General features: G+C 26.9%; 1 protein-coding gene across 1 annotated transcript; it reads left to right on the forward strand.

The window, feature by feature from the left end:
- The first annotated feature begins 11149 nt into the window (after positions 1–11149).
- Positions 11150–12369, forward strand: LOC124921140 (transcription factor bHLH148-like). The gene is made up of 2 exons (XM_047461757.1): positions 11150–11383; positions 11466–12369. Exon 2 carries the CDS (start codon positions 11479–11481, stop codon positions 12091–12093), a length of 615 nt encoding a protein of 204 aa, XP_047317713.1. The 5' UTR covers positions 11150–11383; positions 11466–11478; the 3' UTR covers positions 12094–12369.
- The last annotated feature ends 9377 nt before the right edge of the window (positions 12370–21746 follow it).

Here is a 21746-nt window from a genome sequence, read left to right on the forward strand (position 1 = left end):
GTGCAAAAGTTTCATTCTTCATGACATACTTCTACTCTCTAGACAGGCGCTATCGAATTGTTCTTCACGTCAACCGATTCAAGATACTTCATTCTTTTTCTTCTATATCATCTGGTTTTCCGACCTCAATAGCAACATCTAGATCCTGTTGAAAAAGGCCTATCTAGACTTCACCTTGCCACATGCCTAGTTCCATCAAATATTTCGACCGCAAACTTCAAATTCTACATCAAGATCCTTGTCCATGACGACGAAGGAGTTGATGCCCCAGTTGAAGACTCATCCACCATGCCAATGATGAACCTCCGGCTTTGATACCACTTGTTGAGAAAAACTAGCAGAATAAAAGAAGAACGTAAGAAAGAATATACTAACAGAATTTGATAACGGAGTTCGGTCAAAAATTATATATGTCTTTGAGCACCAAGGCTGTCAATTAATCAAGAAGAAAATATACAAGTATTGGATGATATAAACTAAAGGGGGAGAGTTTCTTTTATAGACTAAGAAACTTCCCCCACTCCCATCATCTTTCGATGTGGGATTTTATTCTAACTATGAAGAAAATTTATTTTATATACTAAGAAACTTCTTTCACTCTCATCATCTTCCGATTTGGGATTTTAATTATGCCAAAAACAACAAACTTTTCAAACGACGAGTATTAAAATTTGTGATATTGGATTTCTGACTCATATTTAGTTCTCGGGTACTCTACCAACTGAGGTTGATATAGACTTATTTTGATATAAGCTCGCATAATTTCATTTTATTGATTAATGGGATGTTGTCACATGGTGATTCGAATTGTGGGATCTCGTTCAAGAGTATTAAGATCAATTTCAACTCTTCGATATTTAAAAACATAACATATTTATTACATTAAGTATATATTAAAAATTAAATACTGAAATATATTTAATGAATTAATATAGAAATCGATGAATACAGACATTTTTTATAACTTAATTAAGATATTAATTATTTATAATAATATATATATATCCTAGAAAAGAATTAAAGATCATGTTAAGATATAGAAAATAATAGAATTATATGTATATAATTATTAGTAAGACTCTAAGAGAATTCATAAAAAAGGGAGATTCATAGCCTATTCATAACCATACCAAAGTAGTCTTTTTAAATGCAATAAAGTAATACAGTGTCTATTTTTTTTTATGTATGGTGTATTATCATGGGTCAGTAGTTGTCCGGTCATACCCAAATAGTAATAAACCAGAGAAAAATGCATCTAAGATCAAATATTTCGAGTCGACTTCATGAAAAATTCAGAATTTCTTTTTGATGATTTGAAGGGTTATATATATATATATATAGGTATATATATATATATATAGGTATATATATATATATATAGGTATATATATATATATAGGTATATATATATATATATGTATATGTGTGTATATGTATATATATGTGTATATATATATATATAATTGAGGAATTAAGAAAATATAATTTTATTGAGAAATTATGGAAAGTGAAGAATAAATAGAAAGAAAATAGGCATTTCTATTCTTTTATTATTAATTTATAATTAATAAATAAATAAATAATATCAATAACTTTTTGTTATATTTCTCTATGATATATCAATTAATCTAATAATTGATAAATTAAGAATTTTGTATATGTGTCCTTATTCATATATATAAGAATTAATTTGGATGGATTGTCAATAATGTAATATTACACATTATATATACTATATATATATTTAGGGCGTTTTATATACATTGTATTGATTGATATTAAAAATATTTGACTTATTAATAAAAATCACAATTTTTGTTTTGTGTTATATTTATATGGAATTTATGCGATTTTGATAATTAAAATAATATTCTGATTTTCAATGTTAATAACACATTTAAAATTTGGTGCAATTTTAGGCCCACTTAAATTTGTAATTATGCGGTTGTTAATCAGCCTAAAAGAAGATTAATAATTGGTCGGATCGCAATTTTAAATTATGTATAAATTATTAATTTATAAAACCTATTGATTGAAGTTATCTAATCAATTTGTTTTATAAGATTAAGACGGTTGTGTTTGTAACTATGCGGTTATTAATCAGCCCAGAGGAAGTTTAATAATTGGTCGAGTTACACATTTAATATTCTGTACATAAGTTATTAATTTATTAAAATATTTAATTAAAGCAACATCCTATCAAAGTAGGCTCTCTTGTGTTGGTAATTTAAACACATTTAATGTTTTATAAATTAAGAAGGTAGAGTGTATGTTATTCATTCGGTTATTTAATCGGCCCAAAGAAAGATAAATAATTGGTCAAAATAACATTATGCACATGTGGTAATAAATATGTAACAATTATTCGGTGTGCCATATGAATAATTAGACTATCCAAAGTTAGCCAATTGTTTGACATTACTTATTGTTAATATTTTATTACTACAAAAGAGTATCGTTTGTAAGTTAATATTTAATGTCCATACATTAAATATTAATGTTGAGTTTGGTATCTTATGATGAGAGGTATTATTATTTTGAATTTATGTGATTATTAAATTTGTGTGAGTTTCGTTGTTCATTTATTTTGTTATCTAATTAAATTAACACGTTTTCTTATACAGTTTTTTTTGTCAACATCTTAAGTTCATTTTATATGATAAAGTTGTAAGGTATATCTAGATTTTTTTTAAAAGAATTATATCTAAAAGGTTAAAATTGCTATGGATATTATTAGAATAAAGATATTATTAGAAATACACCATAATATATGTTTTATTTTGTTTCAAAATTGAATGCATTAAAGTTAGAGTTACACCAATGCATTATCATGCATCTAATTTGGATTTTCTTATCCACATTTAAGTTAATTTGATGTGAATTACATTTGTGTAAAGGGAGACTTAGTCTCTATATGAACTCACATCATATTGTGTGTAAGAAAATAAAAGATTGAAATAAAAAAAACATAAATGATGTTCACTTAACAAATACCTTAAAAGATAAGAAAATAAATAAGTTGTAGAAATTATAGATGTTGCACCTAAAAGAAAATCACTAAAGAAAGTGGTGCATAAAAGAATACATATTATAGTTTTTTTTTGTTCTAACAATAATTTAACTTCGGTATTTAGACACATTTGATGGTAATCTTCAGTGTTACTATCTAAAATAAGTGTGTCAATGTACGAGTGAGTTAGCTATCAAAAGTCAATTGATGGTGAAAGAAACATCGGCGTGACAATTCAAAATAAATATGAGGAAATAAAAAATATTTTAGATACTGTTAATTTTAAAGTTCAATTAGTTGTCAAAAGATAATTGATGGTGAAAGAAAACATTGATGTGGACAATGACAATTCAAATTAAAAACTAAGAAATAAGGAACTATTTTAGATACTCTTTATTTAGAAACAAACATTTATGGCATATCTCTATATAATGAATTTATTTGGAAAGAATAGTTAAGAACTACAACTTATATACAAAATAAAGTTTCAACTAAAAAATTAGTAAATCTTCTGGGTTGTCTAGTTAAGGTCGGGCCTTATAGGTTCAAAGAAAATAAACTGGACTAAAAATTGGTAGATGTTAATTGTTGGATATTCTAAAAGATATAGAGACAAATTTAGTCTCATAAGTACTTCAAGATTAACCTTAAAAATAAATAAATACAAAAGACTACTTAAAGAAGAGTCTAATGTATCTTCAAGATTATATGCATCAAGAAATTAAGTATATTTATGATGTTTGACAAATATTTAAAGGATCTTAGTTCGAATCACTAGAAAGAAGCCAAACAAATAATTAGACATTTGAAGAACAAAATATTACATACTCGTATAGTGAAATCGAATCGGATAGAGATCAAATAATATTTTGATTTGAATTTTTTGTATACCAAAATAGTCGGATTACGTTGTTACAAATTATGAATGATATAGAAAGACCACTAAAGATATTACGTGACAATAATATACAGTCTTTTACTTTAAGAGTAATATGAGTTTGATTAAGTCGAACTATTTGGAAAATAAAGAATTCAGAAATTTTGATTATTTGTTGAACATATTTGGACAAACTCTGAAATTACGGATCCGTTCTCTAAATATTATCTACCTGAGATCTTTCATGAACATATTATTCATATGGGTATTGGATATTTAAATGATATACAGTTTTAGTGAGAATTTGTATTATAATGCTTGTATATATTATTTAAGATATATGTGCGCATTAAAGATTCAATTTTAAAGAAATCAAGATTATAAAATTATTCAGATTGATCTCTATAAGGAATAAAGGAGGACTATTTGATATTAGACATGTTAAAGATTACACTACATGTTAATCTATACTACACACCCATGTTTAATCTATATCATTTAATTTAATTGTATTGACATATGTGACTATTGAGGGTTTAGTTACAGACTAATGTAACAAAATTTTCTTTAATCCTATGTTGATATAATTGATGAACATATAGATGTATTTGAAAATGAAAACAATATTTTGAGCTCTTAAGGTTATTATATACAATTGAAGAAAATATATATATGACCTAAGTGGGAGATTGTTTGAATTATTTCTAATATTTGGGTACATATATTATATAGTAATTGTGTATTAGTTGTTATCATATAATGATTAAAGTCCAAATAAAGTGATCTATTAAAGTTTAAATGTTATGGACTTATTTAGACATCTATAATAAATATGGGGATATATTTATGTAGAATTGAAATACCATTTACAATTTGGTTGATGGACCGATTAGTAAATGGGTATATTAGGGTTAGGTCCCCAACTCATATATATAGGTAGATGTCTGTTTATCTCTCAAGAACACTCAAGGGATATCGATATAAAGTTGGAAAAATTAAACCCCACCCACATCAAACATTTCGATCCATGTCCAGATCCAGAATTAGGAGATTCAAGATCAAGAAAAAATTAGAAGAACAACAAAAAACGAATTAATGAACCGTTCTTCATTTCGGATTCATGTATGTTTCTACAACTTAATTAAGTGTATCTCAATTTATCGACATAGAGTATAATAATTATAGACTTAAGAAATAAAATATCTAAATGAAAGATTCTAAGACAAAGATTATAATTAAATTCATGAAAAATGGTCTGTTTTATTTTCGAACCAACTAGTCCCAGCTAGTTGTTGTCTTGTTGTATCAATATATAGATCTACATACTAGCTAGATAAGTCCTTATCCTATCTTTTACTATAAATAATAATTGTCACACTCATGCTTTAATTTGCTTATATTAATTTAAAATGTAAATATTGTTGCATCCAACAATGGCACAACAAGGGTCACATGATAAGAAAATAAAAAAATACGTATATCATAGAAACCTACTGCCTACACAATGTCCTATATTAAATTCAAACAGGGCTAGAATTTTATAGCTATTTTTTTCTTTATTGTTAACATTGTGGCAACTGAGTCATCCGCATCAAAAATCTAGTGCCTAATTGATCTTGATTTATTTAATTCTAATACTCAACAAAAAATATTAAAGATTAAGTCACAATAGATAACTCCCATGGCAAATTCTATTTTGAATCCGATAGTTTGTTGAGTCACAATATTAAAGATCAAGTCAAAATGTAATCGTTTACGTTTGAGACCACGCCCAAGGCTCAATGAGCCTTACTGACCTCCAGTATAGACGTCGTGACTCAATCTAAATACCTAATGTTCAACCACAAACAAAGAAGAACACTTAGCAACATACTCAACATCGGTTGGAGTAGAAGACCCAGTCGCCAAAGCCTGCGACAAGGGGTTTCCACCGAGCCAAACGTCCACCGTAATTTCCAAAAACAATCACCTCTTCCCGCGTATGCTTTACCTTGGTCAATTCCATATGTATAATTGACAATCAAAGTTTTGAAATAACATAGCTATTTCAGATTCAATTGTAGTCACTTGCCAAATTTTTGACTGTCTTTAAATTGTGTAGCATGAAAAAACTTCGAGTTTTGATCTTCTCATTTGATCTATTCATGTTTTGAATGAATACTTACAAACTTCTCCTCATGTGTCAAAAGTTTATAAAGTTACTCTTTTACCATCTTAGTTCTCATTTTATAATTCCCTAATCTCCCTCTCCCTCTGAATTTTCCAAAGTCTATTTGTAGGATTAAAAAATTGTCTCTATTTTGTAAACTCAGTTGCCATTAGCTTACAATTTCTAACCAAACTACCATTTTTAAGAGCTTACACTGAACATTCATCACCCAACCAATATACTTCAAAAAATTGAATTGCTTTCTTCTAAATTTAATTGTGCATCCAAATTAATTTAAATTGGTAAATTATCCGATGCTATTGCGGTTTCAAATATAAAATTTTCAAGTCTATAAATGAAAAATATTTAAATTAAATTATTAAATTATTTCTTCACTTTTTACGACTTCAACCACTCCCCTACATACATTCACGATTTTAACCTCAAAGTCATGTTCGAATGAAGATGAAATTGTCAGTCACGATATCCTCCATTTGTCGAAATCGTGAATGTATGTGTGAGAAAGAGGGAAGTCGCGAATTAAAGAAATAATTTTATTTTATTTTTATCAAAATATTATTTCATTTACGTGACAAATGAATTAAAATATACCACATCAAAATAAGAAAAGGAATGTTTTATCCGTATGTGATAAAAGCTGAAATTACTAAAATTGTAATATTTCGAGCACATTTAACCTTAAATAAAAATTTCGCAAATACTTTTAATTTTTTAATTTAAATAAAAAAACCATAAACATAAAGAACCAGCCTATTAAAAAAAACTTTTGTATTGATTTTCCTTTTTCTATTCTCAATCTATTTCTAATATTAAAACACTCATATTATAATTATAAACCTTCTAATTTATACAAGTAAATATTACAATTCTTTCAAACAAATAATTAATCAATATTTCTATTGGGCCTAGATTAAGATTAAAGACAATATCAATGAGCCTATCTGAGTATCTTTATCTCGTAACTCAATTAATTTATTTTGCCAAAATTTAATCTTATTTGGTAAAAATATATCAAAAATAGTTTCATTATCATGATCTAAAACTGTATTAAAAAATTAATTTTTATTCCGTTTTGTATTTTAAAAAATAGGTATCTAATTTAATCACATTTTAAAATAAAATACAATAAAAATAATGAATTTATATTATTGTTAGATAGTTATCAATTATTTTTAAATATTTATGATAGAGATAAAATAAATATTTATTTTTATCATGATTATTTAAAGATAATTAATAATAATCTTTATTTTTATTATAATTATTTAAAAAACAATTGATAAATATTAAAGGATATTCGATGGGTTGTTTCTTTTAATAAGGTTTTCTATCGAAATTGTGTAATAGATTTGCAACAGAGTCGAATAGTGTTTACATATCGATGATTAGTTGTAAGTATGGTCAAATTTGATCTAGTTGGTTCACCAAAATGTCTAATCATTCCGCGAGATTTAGCATTTAAAAGAGAATATATTTTATGTGGAAAAAATTTCGTGAGAAATCTAGATTCATTGTGGGGAATGAATCTTCGATTAGTTTTTGGGACGACAATTGATTTAGTGTCAAAAGTCTAGATGTGGCGTATCTTGAGCATTTTGTTTTCATTGTTATATGTAGAAATGTAACATTTAAGGACATATTTGATCATTAGTCTAATGATTTTACTAACCGAATTAGATACAGAAGGAGATTAAATATTATGGAGATGTCTTCTCATAATAGAGTTTATTTTTTGTATGATGCAAGTGTCCCCGTCTAAACAAGATGTTATGTGTTGGTAAGACATTGATAGTTTTCATATAGAGTATTAATATAACTAGCATGTATCCCGTGCATTTGCACGAGTAATAATATAAAAAACCGTAAAACAAATATTACGGTAAAAATTTTATAGGCGGGTCAACCCACAATCCGACCTAACTATCCATTTATTCTCACATATATCCAAATTAACCACAGATCTCGACCCGGCAATCCGGACATTTTAAAAATTAAGCATCATTATATATATAGATTAGTTAGTTAAAAAGTTGAACTTATATTGTTAAGATGTCACGCGTTTATCAAATTTTGGGTTGAATTTAAAATATAAAGTGTTATTAGCCTAGTTGGTTAAAAGGTTGTACTATTTTTGTTAGGTTGCAAGTTCGAATCATACCTATAGCATTTTTAATTTTATTTTTAACCGTTTTAAGTTTATGGGCGGGTCAACCCACAATCCGACCCAAGTATCCATTTACTCTCACACATATCCAAATTAACCACAGCTCTCGACCCGGCAATCCGGATACTTTAAAAATTAAGCATCATTATATATATATAGATTGTTTCACTAATATGATTCCATATGATTTTTTTTAGAAGTTTTAAGAGTCAAAATTTTCATTCAATATCTCTTTTTTGGATGGAGCGTTATTTACGGTGATTTTTTTACAGATGATATGGGTATGAAAAAATGTTATATTATGGTAAGTCGTATATGTCACGAGGATGTGGAATCAACAACTCACTTAATTTTGTATTGTCGATGGTAACTAGTATTTAGAGTCTTTTGATGAGTATTAATGTGATTCACTAAGTGATGTTCGAGTCTATTAATAGTTGCTAGGAAGTTTAGAATGAGGCGAATGATATGAAGTTTTGTGAAATATCTAGTTTGAGAGAAATCGTTGAACTTTCAATAAGCCATAAGCGTACTCATTCGATTTATCATTCATAATGCTATTATTATAACGTTTTCTAAAATTCATTCCAGAAAGCCGTTTTCTAAAATTCGTTCCGAAAAATTGTAAATTTGGTCGAGGAGTTAATTGTTATCTTGATAACCTATTAGATAAAGTAGTTGTATTCTTTATTTTTCTTATATCATGTTTTGTTGTTATGATTAAAGAATATTGTCATTTTTAATATACATTAACCATCTTCAAATAAACGATTATATCTTTAACCTATTGTGATCACAGAGTTCACAATCTTCCTCTTTCGTTCTTCAATCCATTTTTTTAAATGATTAATGCAAAATGATATAAATTATAATTGTTTGAGTTTACCGGCAATCCTCAATCAAATTTCTAACTACAGTTCACAAACAAACATATGGAGGATTACAAATTTCATATTCTTAGTCTTCCTTGAGTCACTCCAATTCCCAATTGTAATTGGGGATGATAATCTCATAACCCAAACATGCAAACATCCACAAATTGTGAAGCTATGTCTCAACACACATCACTTAGACCCCCAGGAAACAAGAATGAAGATGTCCCGGGACTAGGCCTAATTGTTGTTGATGCAATAATGAGAAAGATAACTCTAAAAGTGAATCAAATCAAACAATTATAACATTCAAGTCAGCGTTTGTTAGCTGCACCCTTTAAGAACTTGTCGAGATTCTTATGAGTTCAATATTTTAGTTGGTGCTAGACCGCAAATAAAATATGCAATTCGATCAAATCTCATGTTTGTAGAAGGTGATGCGGATGATATTGTACAAGGAGCTGAGAGCTTTGAACATGCATTTGACTCATCGATTTCTTTAATTTCTATCTTAAACTCTAGAGTTCGTGACTTAGTTATTATAGTTAGAGGAATATAATAAAGAGTTTGTTGTGAATTTGTTCAACTCATTTATTCTGTTTACTTTTATGTATTAAAAGTGAGAAATAATACAAATTGTTGATTAAACATGTCATAGATTTTTCATTAAAATTATTTATTACTAAATATATATATATATATATATATATATATATATATATATATATATATATATATATATATATATATATATATATATATATATATATATATATATATATTGCTTGGAAAAATGAGATTTATATATATGAAAAATAAAAACGATTTATGTATGCAAATATTTTGGTGCCTTCTTGGCCCTGGGCTCCATGCATGGTTACTTTTCCTTATTGGACTCTACTCTTGCGATACATTAATCATGAATACAAATTAACATCATTGTCAATAATTGACGTATCTAAATATATAAAAAAAAAAAAAAAAAAAAAAAAAAAAAAAAACTTTGGTTCTTTTTTTAATTTTCTTTTTATCTTTTTTTTTTTAATTTTTTAGTTGTGAATATTTTGTTTTAATCTTGTCAAGGTCCAATTGTTATTTATTTGAAGGTGTAATGAGATTTGAATTATCACAATTTTAATGAAAAATTTGAGTTTTTTACTTTTACATGACATTTTATTTTTATAATTAATTTGATACGTTTGTAAATGAAATGATATTTAGATTGAAAAAGTAAAATTATATTCTTATTTTGCGACTTTACCCTTCCTAGCACATACATCGCGATTTCGTCACAATTTCATCTCCAACCCTAAAGTCGTGAGAAGTAGAACATAATGAGGTTCGACCGTTCTGGATTAAAGGTAAAATCGTGGGTCGCAATATCGTGTAGGGTATCAAAATTCTGAATATATATATATATATATATATATATATATATATATATATAATAATAATAATAATAATAATAATAATAATTATTATTATTATTATTATTATTATAATAATTATAATAAGGTAAGTCGGGAAGTGAAGAAATATTTTTTTTTATCTTAAGTGACAAATTAATTAGAATAAAAATTAATAATGTTTTATCATTAGTGATAAAACCTGAAATTGCTAAAATTGTCTTTGTTCGAGTTCAGTTAGCCTAAAATAATCGTTAGAACAATATTTTTATTGATTTCATTGATATATTTTAAATAAAATAAAATCATAAACATAAAGCATTACCTATTAAAAAAACTTATCTGATTGAAAATGTATCAAAAAAAAATTTCACTATCATGATCTAAAACATAATTATGTTAAAATATGAATTTTTAAAAAGTGAAAAGGATAAATTACCTATTTTCAGTTGTGAAACCAACATATTTATAAAATTTAATGTCCATTATATACATTACCAAATGTTAAATGGTTTACTTGCTCTTTACCTACAAGTCAAGGGTCTCTTTTATTTGTTTTCTTAAAAAATGCATTTTCCTTTCTTTAATTAATTATGGTTAAAATATATATATATAAAAATGTCGACGGGCAGACAGAGGTGTCGTATTGCTTTTTCCGACGCCTTTTAAGCCTAAAACCACATCCTTGTTTGCGACCACAACCAGTTCTCTCTCTTCTCTCTCTCTCTATACAAATCAAGAGCACATGTTTGATTCTCTCTGTCTGTCTATCTGATTATCAATTTGTTTGATTCGTTTCTTACCCTTTTGATTTCTAAACATGTCATTCACCAGAAAGTGAATCAGATACAGAATTTCTAGTCAGAAGATACATCCACCAACGGGTAATTATAATTTTCTGATTGAATTCACCTTTTCAATCCACATATCTGAAGATCGATTCGATTCTTGCTTAACATGATACAGGTCTTTCTTTTGGATGATGACGTCGAATCCTTTGCCTGCCCGTGAATCATCGATGATGATGATACGGAGGAGGAATAAGATGAAATCTCGAATCGTTAATGATCAGATTCAGAATCCAAATACCTCTAATCAATGGAAATCCGAGGCCAGGCAACAACTTTACTCTACCAAACTGTTGCAGGCTCTCCGTCATGTTCGGTTAAACTCTCATCCATCTCGTGGCGGCGGCGGTGGCGGCGGGGGGAAAGTTGTGAGAGAGACCGCCGACCGGGTTTTGGCCACGACGGCGAAAGGAAGGAGCAGATGGAGCCGGGCTATTCTGACTAACCGACTTAAGATGAAATTCATGAAGAAAAGAAGACAGAGAGCTAAGGCGGCGACATTGTCTGCTATAAACAGGCCGAGGAAACCTAGATTGAGTATCTTAAAGCTGAAATCAAAGAATTTACCTGCGGTTCAGAGGAAAGTTCGGCTTTTGGGAAGGTTGGTACCTGGATGCCGTAAAGAGCAGCTTCCTGTGATTCTTGAAGAAACAATTGATTATATATCTGCTTTACAGATGCAGATCAGAGCCATTAACAACCTGCTGCTGGCTTCTACCTCAGGCGCCGCCGCCGGCCCAAGCTGATTTGAGAATATCTCTGTTTGTCTTTGTTTATGTAAATCGCATTTCTGTTTCATTTCTTTCCTTGTGCTCCATTTGGTAATGACAAATTCAATGTAATTTATTAGGAAGAAAAAGGGTTGATGTCATAGATGGAAAATAATACTGTTAAAGATGATGATGGTGATGATGATATTGATTGAACCAATAATACAAACAAGAACAGGTTGAGATTTATTAAACATAATATGTATGTGGGTACTTAATTAATGAATCATCTTGTTAATTTGTTGTTCTAAAGTGAGTCGATTTCTGTAGATTTTGATGAAATGAAATGAAGATGTCATATTCGGATCTATATTTGATCAAATAGAGTGAGTATCCCACGTGGGTTTCCAATAAGAGGAAAGAAAGAAAGAAACAGTATGATGGCTGTTTGTGAGTTTCTGGTCTCTTTCAATTTCCTTCAATCCAATCCTGTCAAGCTTATTCATGTGATCATGATGTTCAAATAAGTGTGTCTTAATAATTCTTTGTCGGTCACTTCTTTTGAATTGTGATTATGAGACAGACAAAACTTCTTGAATTTAGTTTTTCACAGATTGTAATGAGAAGATTCTAGATAGCATAACTGTTGAAACAAGGTCTGAAGTTGGAATAAAAATGTTTTTAACTGTCAGGAGAACAAAGGACAGAAAATGACAAGGTATCTATCTATCTATCAATGGGGTGTGACTTGTGAAGAAAGGTGAGCAAGTACAAAGCTTAGACACTTGTTTTAGTTTAGGTTATAACTCAAACTATGGAACTATTTATATTAGGGTCCCTTAATTAATGTTTATGTTTGTGTTCTTTAGGTAGTTTCTACATAATTGATTATTCTTTTATGCCATCTTGTTGAGCTTTTCTTAAAATAAATCATAAAAAATGGTTACCTATTTTGGGTATGTGACTTTAAAAAGAAAAAAAAAGTTATTTTATTTATTATATTTTTTTTACTTGAAAATGATTCGATATGTTCGTGATTCTATTCGATATTATTACCTTTTCTAATATTTATTGGTTGAGAAACTTATTGCATTTCTTGACACTTTCGAATTTATTAATTTGTTTTTCATTAATTTTTTTATTTGTTGTTAATTTTGTTAGGTTTAACAAATACTAAATTATAATAATGCATAAACATATCATAGGTATTTGTGCCTAATTTTCATTAAAATATTCTTTTGTTTAAAATGGGAGGTTTAAGATGCAAATTCTTTAAAACTACAAATTTAATTTTTACTAAAAAAGATTAAAAATATACACTAAATTAAATCTTAAATTTACAATCATAATTGAAAATTGCAAACCTATCAAAGGTCTAAATTATTTAATAAAAATTGTTCTAAAAGGAATATACATTATTATAAAAAATAAAACAAGATATTGGGATTGAAGAAAAGTTTTGCATGTTTTGATTGAAAGAAAAGAAAGCTTATCTCACTTTCTCAAGCCCACTCACATAACGACGAATGGTGATGAGACACGTGTAATATGTCTTTGTTGGTCCTATATTGGGTTTCACTCTCTGTTTCATCATTAATACGTCCAATTTGTTTTTTACACTTTAAAACAATTCAGCTCGATCGATACATGACCATCATCTATTATTAATTAATAATAATTAAGAGCCCACTCCTAATTTATTTATTTAGAGTAATAAACTAATCCAAACAGTCCTTACTTAACCAGATTTAAGTCATAGCCTTACTTGATGAATGGGTTATGAATGAGTTATTATATTAAAATTCAGATTTTATCTTAAAATTTAATAATTATATTATTAGTCTAATTTATTTATTTATTTATTAAAATATTAAAATTATTTTTTACTTTTTTTAGTATAAAATAATTATTAAATAAAAATATAGAGAGATAAAAGACAATTTGGTAAGAAAATATTAAAAACCATTTTTTTTATACTTTTAATCAAACAAGGATTTTTTTTTTAAAAAAATCCAAACAAAACCAAAAAAATTACTTTCTCAAACAAGTCCCTAAGTTTTCCATTCAATCCCCATTTTACTATTCTTGCAAAAATAAAAAAATAAAATAAAAAATCTTTGGGATTTAGTTGATCACAAGTGTTGGTATCTTTTTGGTGTCTTTAGGATTGAATTGGGAACTTATAACTAATCTAGTTATATTGAAATATTTCATCAACAAACATCCCATAAACACTCAAAATATTGAGTTGCTAAGGCTATTAATTTATCTAATAAACTCTTTATTGAAAAGTTTAAAATTGGTTATAGAAAGCTATTTAAAAATAGTTTTGACAAATATAAATAACATAATTTTTTTTTATTTATTTGACATTACTTACAATTGAATGTGCATTGCGAGCTCAACCAAAACCCAATCTTTGCAACTCATTCAAAGGAAAGGAAAATCTCATCTTAGAGCCCTTATTGTCTTGCATTAACCCAAACCTTCGACAATTCAATCTAGGGTTTGGGGTCAGCAATGTGTTTTGTTTTTGTTGATCACACAAATTTGTTTATATGACTTTCCCTATTAAAGAAGAGTTTGAAGATATGAAAGTTAGTGAACATTTTTGTAATTGTCTAATCTAATTGAAAAAACTAAAATTGAAATCTATCAATTATGAGAATCTAGACGAGTACGTGAAGATAGAGGCGAGTTTCTAGAAATGACACCAGGTCTTTAATGCATCGAATGGAGCTTGCTCACAAAACAAAAGTAAAGAATTTGGCATATTATCTTTCTAAGGTTCTCTTGTAATACTTTTGATTCATCCTTTGTAGCTTCTAAAGGTTTTCATTCCAATACATATTTTTTCATTCTTAGTGTTGGGAATTGTACCTTAATTGTTAAGCAATCAACAAAAGGAGAATTGTTGAGAGCTTTAGAGATTATGTTTTGAGAAATTTGAAGAATAGTTGAGAGTTTTAGAGATTAGGTTTTGAGAGATTAGAAAACTCTGTTAAGTTATGGAGCCTACACTTATAATAAACTCTACATTGTTAATTAGAGTTTATTGAGTGTGTATTTGGTTTTGGGCTTGGGCCTCACCAAAAGTTATTCAGGTTTATTACCTGAATATTTACCTTATAAATATGTGATTATTAAGGGTTTACAAGTGATAGACATAATTCTAGAGAGATAAAGTGTGAGGCAAAAAAACTATGTATTCCTTCTTCTTCATAGTGAAATCTGGCGGTGGCTGAAGTGGACATAATTCAATTTGAGTGAACCACTATAAATCTGTGTCTTCTTGTGTTCTTCTTTCTTGCATTTTTATAGATTGTTTCAAGCTGGTCGGATTTGGGAGATACAAATCCTAACAAACTCACGGTGAATCTTTGAGAAATTTCTCATTATAAGTACTAACAAAATAAACAAATAAGTCTCTCAAGTAAGAAGTAAATACAAAATAAGAATGATAAAAACAGTAATAATAAAACGGTAATAATTCTTTACACTCCTTCCTCAAGATGAAAATCTTGTAGATAAAGCTTAGAACGTAGATCATCAAATTGGGTACCATCTAAAACCTTAGTAAAAATGTCCGCAACTTGATTTTTGGTTGAGATATGTCGAAGATCAATAAAGTCAGTTTTGTAAACCAGCATCCCAATGAACTTTAGTTAGTTTGAGCATGTATTGACTTAGTTGTTGAATCAAGAATACAATGTCTGATCGCATAAAATTTAGGTAAATTAACCGGCCAACGAGTCTGTGGAATGATTCTGGTTAACTAAATCCACTTTGTGAATCTGGTTCAAGTTTGATGCCTTTAAGCATCGGAGATTTAGACGGCTTAGTTTCAATGAGTCAAACATCAACAATGATGTCAAGAATGAAATTTCTTTAATTGACAAAAAAAACCTTTGGAGATTTTGCCAATTTAAAGACCATGAAAGTACTTTGCTTCCTTCAAGTATTTAATAGGAAATTTAGAGTCAATCAATGTTTTTTTAGAGATTTCATCAAGGTTACCAGCCACTAAAGCATAATCAACATAAATCAATACCACAGTGATCATGAGATGATTGAACAAAACCAAAACTAGTAAAATTATTTGAAAATTATGTATTCTATTGTCTAGAAGTCTGCTTGAGGTCATTAAGACTTCTTTTTAATTTGCAAACCTGATTTGGTTACCTTCAATATATTCATCTAATTGTTGCATATAAATTTCTTCCTCTAAATGACCATGGAGAAAATCATTATACACATTAATTTGATGAAGAAACCAATTTTTAGCAGCACTTAATGCAATTAAAAGTCGTACATGCAGCCACAAGTTTTTGCACCAGAGCAAAACTTGGATGAAAATCAATGTCATTTATTTGATTATGTCCTTTGGCAACTAACTGAGCTTTAAATTTGTCGATTGTACCATCCGGATTTAGTTTGGTTTTATAAATCCACTTGCCTTCGATAGTCTTTTTACCATGTGGAAGAGTGGTAATTTCTCAAGTCTTATTCGCTTTCAAGGCTCGAATTTCATTATTCATAGTTTTGATCCAATCATAATTGAGAGATGCTTCTTTATATGCTTGTGGTTCACAAACATTTGAAATGTTAGATAGAAAAAATTTATAAATAGGATCTGTGCAATAAAAAATAAAAATAAATGTAGGTGAAAGCATATGATTTGTGTTTTGTGTATCCATAGTGTGATTAATCATATAGTCATCAAACCAGTGAAGCTTATTTCGAGATCTTGTTCCTTTTCTAGGAACAAAACTAGTTGGTTGAAAATGTTCTACTATAATCGCCTAAATGGTTAACATATATGGAGTATTAATAATTGAAGACTCTTTATATGGTCCCCATAAATCAATGTGAATTAATTCAAAAAATTGAGTTAGTTTTGGATTGACTAGTATTAAAGGGTGATGTAGTCATTTTAGAAAGAGGGCAAACTTCACAATGTTTAAGTTTATGTTTTATATTTAGAAATATTTTTTGTAAAATATTATGAGAATGATTCCCAAGTCTTTGATGCAATGTATTATAATCAACTTAAACTGAAAATGAAAACTTTTCATTGATAGTAGTTATAAACTACTCATTACAAAGTTTACAAAATAAAAGTTTTTCATTTGCATTAATAGAAGTTTTCATACTACATTGCTTACAAAAGGAATAATTGGTTTTTATTTTGACAAAAGGATCACCATTGAAATCATTCAGATCATTTTCAAAACAGTACAAATTGTTCACCCTAATCTCGTTTCCTAATATTAAATCTTTCTCAAGGTCATGAAAAACACAATATGTTGAAGAAAAACAACATTTAACGTTATCTGATTCTAGTAATTGTGCAACAGATATAAGGTTGTATTTAAAATCTGAAGAAAACATAACATTCTTGAGGTGCAGATATTTATTCAAAAAAACTGTACCTATTTCTTTAATTTCCATTTTACTGTCATCTGTTTTCTATTATTGCAAATATGAGCACTAGCTCTAGAGTCAATAATCCATGTTATACTAAAATTATCAACATGATTAAGATTCATACTAAAATTTAATGTAATGTTAGAATGCTTACATGCTTGAAATTCTAAGTTGTTTTTTCCAATTTCTTTCATATTTTACATTAAAGCTCAGAACAACTTAAAATCATTAGTAGTTACACTATCGGGGCTGTTGTTTACGGAGTGCTGACATCATTCACAAATATTTTCTTTCTTTGCTCTTTTGATTGCTTAAACCACTTTGGATAGCCAATGAGTTTGAAACAACCTTCTTGAATACGCCTCTTCAATCCACAATATTTGTAAACTGTATTTTTGTAAGGATTTTGAGAAAATTTTCCTTTGTCTACTCCAACCTTATTGTTCCTTGACTTGTAGTCATTATTTTTTCAATAGCAAGTGCCACACTTTTATCAAAATCAAGACTTTTATTATCTTCATTTCTGATGTGGAAAGCACTAAAACTCTCTGTTTTATTTTCATCAATTTCTCGTTTCATCTCAACATTTAAAAGCATAATATATGTTTTATAAACTGTAGGAGATGGATCAAAAACAAGGATTTGATCAATGATGTGCTCATAACGATCATTGAGTCCCATCAGAAATTGAAGCAATTTGTCAGCTTCCTCATTTTGAGGAGTATTTCTACATGTTTTATCTGGACAGTAGAATGCTGATTTTAACCCTTTTGACTCATCCCATAAAAGTTTGATTGGAGTAATACCTTTTTAGAGTTATAGAATCCTGTTTCAAATTTGTGATTTCCTTTTTTACTCTAAATCTTCTAAGACCGTTGTTCTTTTTATAACGCTCTTTGACATCAGTCCATAGCTCTTGAGTTGTTTCAGTTACTTGGAAATTTTCTTGTATGATTAATTATATACTAAAATATCATTTTAATTATATATATATATATGTTATTAGATTAGAAAAACGTGTTATTTGGGATATTCTTGTATGATTAATTATATACTAAAATATCATTTTATTTAAAATTCAATAAAAGTATTTTAATATTTTAAAAAAAATTTTAAAAAATCCTAAAAAAAATACAATTTCAAGATTAATGCTTGTTTGTCGTGACAAAAAAAATGTATTTAATTAAGGTTTTTATTTTTTGGAAGTCCAAAAAGCAATTAATTAGTCATTATATCTCGAATTCTAGACTATTGAGCGGCTTGGAGAAAGAATCTATAAATTTGTTTTTGGCAGCTTTGTTTTCTTAACTTATATATCTTGAATTGGTGATATAGACCTAGTTTGATTCGGCGTTAATAAGCCGCGTATAGGCGTCTGCATAATAAGCTAATAAGCTTCTACAATAATTTTACTTAATAAACTCACAAAAAAAAAAATTAAAATCAAACACACTTTTGCGTTTAAACTCAATTTTCTCTTTACCTCCCATTTCAGCGTTTAAGATAATAATATCTGCGGTTAAATTATAATTTCAGCGTTTTTCTCTCTCATCATTTTTAAATATTTTTTTATTTATTCTCTTTAATCTATTTTATTTATTTCTAATCATTTTATTCATTCTCTCTGATTTATTTAATATATTTCTAATCATTTTATTCATTCTCTCATATATTCCATATATTTATAATATTTTTATATAAAATTATTAAAATAAAAAACATATATTTAAATATATTTTTATTTATTATTTATAATCTATGTATCTTAATATATACAATAATTAAACAAAATATAAAATATAAATACATTTTGATATTTTTTATTTATAATTATAATTTTAAAAATCAAACTAGTTTTAATTAAATATCTAAAATACTGATTACAATTAAGATAAATCCCAAATAAATGATAATATTAAAAGTAAGATGAATCACAAATGAATGATAATATTAAAAGTGTGAGAGAGCACAAAAATAAATTGACAATTAAAAAATTGAGTTATAGTGGGAGTGAGAAAATGTGAAAAATATATATTATTAAATATTATTAAATACTTATATTTATATATATATATATATATATATATATATATATATATATATTTTATATCATATTTATATTAAATATATTTAAAATTATATATTTATAAAAATTAATATATTCATATCATTTATTTTAAAATATATTATTTTTTAATTTAAGTCATTTATTAATAATTAAAATTATATATTAACAATAAAATTATAAAAATAATATATTAATAATTTATTTTTAAATATATATTATTTTTTAATTTAAATCATTTATTAATATTTAAAATTAAATTAATATATATATATAACATTATATCTATATTTAATATTAATTATTAAATAATATTAATTATTAAATAATATATTATAAATATTAAAAATAAATAAGTTGGACATACAAGTTGTATCAAACATACTCAAGCTTAACGATTAAATAAGCTAAAATCATATCAAACGTATATCAAACCTGAGAATAAGTTGACGTCAATAATATGAGAATAAGCTGAATTGTCAATATATATAAATATTTTTTTTAACCAATATTTAAATGAGATATTAAAAGAAAAAAAATTAAAACTTTTTTTTTCTTTCGAACTAAGTTCGGAGACATGTTTCCAAACTAAACAATAAGTAATAATAGATATGCTATCAAAATTTAATTTATTTGTCTCATTTATATTTTTTAAGGTAGAATTGTTTAAAAAGATTATTTAATTCGATCATAAATCTTAAACCTATTTTGTTTAAAGACATTGCATGTATAATAAAAAAAACAAATATATGTTAATGCAAATGTAAGACATATATATGAAAAATCTCATAAAGCTAAAAGCTATTTTACATTTAATTTTATTATTAGAAAAAAAAGAAGATAATTTGCATTGTCTTGATATTCTATTTAAATCACATACACAATACAATTCAAGTGAAATTTCACTTGTGCTAACATGATTAGTAATAAAAAATATTTTTAAAGTATGAATTTTATAATAAAATAAAATAAAACAAGAAAAGTAAAAACTTAAAGATTTTGATCGGTAGGTTAACTACCAGGTGACTTGTCATAGCCAATGCAACGTGGCAAGTGAGGTGTCTCGATCTGGGGTCTCTGTGTTAAATACTTTATTTATCAACTCTTTAGTTAATTGATTATTAGCTTTATTCTTTATTTTTTTTACTTTAATTTGATGTACGTTTTATTTTATTTTTATGTACGTGTTTCTTAGGTTAAATTGTTGTAATTTCAATTTCAGTTTTGTATTTTTTTTTTTTTTATCATTTTCGGATCTTTTTAATTAATGACTGACGTATGTCATTTTAAAAAAAAATACTTATTTATTATTTAAATATTTAAATTAAATTAATCTTCCACTATTTTGTAATATGATTTTCTAATATGACTGTTTTTGTTTATTTCTAATAGGTTGTCTTATAAAGAGTAAACCAAAAAATACACAATAAAACTGTAAAATATAATTGATAGAAATATATATTTTAGTTTAAGAAACTAATAATCTAATAATAATGATTTTAATTTAATTTAAAATATTTTTAATAAGAATAAATTTATGACATTGGATTTTTAAGAGTAATTATTATATTTGAGTTAGGTATTATGTTATTAATTTTGTTTTATTTTTAGGAGAAAAGAAAATTTAAGTAAGAAAGATTGTTTGTTTGACCTAGGTTATTTTTTTATATTGTACAATGATTATTATTAAATTTAATTAAATAAATTAAAATATATATATATATATATATAATATTAAAATAGATTTTGCAATAATTAAAAATTACAATCCTTCAATTATTTTTTTTATCTTTTTAATATTAAAATAAAATTCTCTAATTTTCACATATTCATCACAGGCATCCCGACTACTCCATATGCAAGCATGCACATGGCAACTGTACACTTCTGGATCGGTGTCAATCCAAGCTTTCCTGCATTATTCTGCCTTTGGGTGAAGTAATGGTTGTAATTTGTTACGGCTTCTACAATTCGGAGAAACAATTGCCTTCTCATACGAAATCTACGTCTAAATTGCATTTCAGTATAAGTGCATGGCTCATCGAAATAGTCGGCCATGAGCCTCTGATGGGCAGCTCTATGGTCCCTATTTATAAAATTTCTTTTACGTGATCGATTGTTTCGCCTTTTAAGCTATTCGAGAAGTTCTTTTTGCCTTTTGAGTAAAGATTCCTCCAACTCCTATTGTTGTTGAATC

This window comes from Impatiens glandulifera, chromosome 1 (assembly GCF_907164915.1).
Source record: "Impatiens glandulifera chromosome 1, dImpGla2.1, whole genome shotgun sequence".
Taxonomy (NCBI): Eukaryota; Viridiplantae; Streptophyta; class Magnoliopsida; order Ericales; family Balsaminaceae; genus Impatiens; species Impatiens glandulifera.

What these genes read in the sequence shown, in the direction of transcription:
- LOC124921140 (XM_047461757.1), top strand. Translation starts at nt 11,479, where the DNA reads ATGATGACGTCGAATCCTTTGCCTGCCCGTGAATCATCGATGATGATG.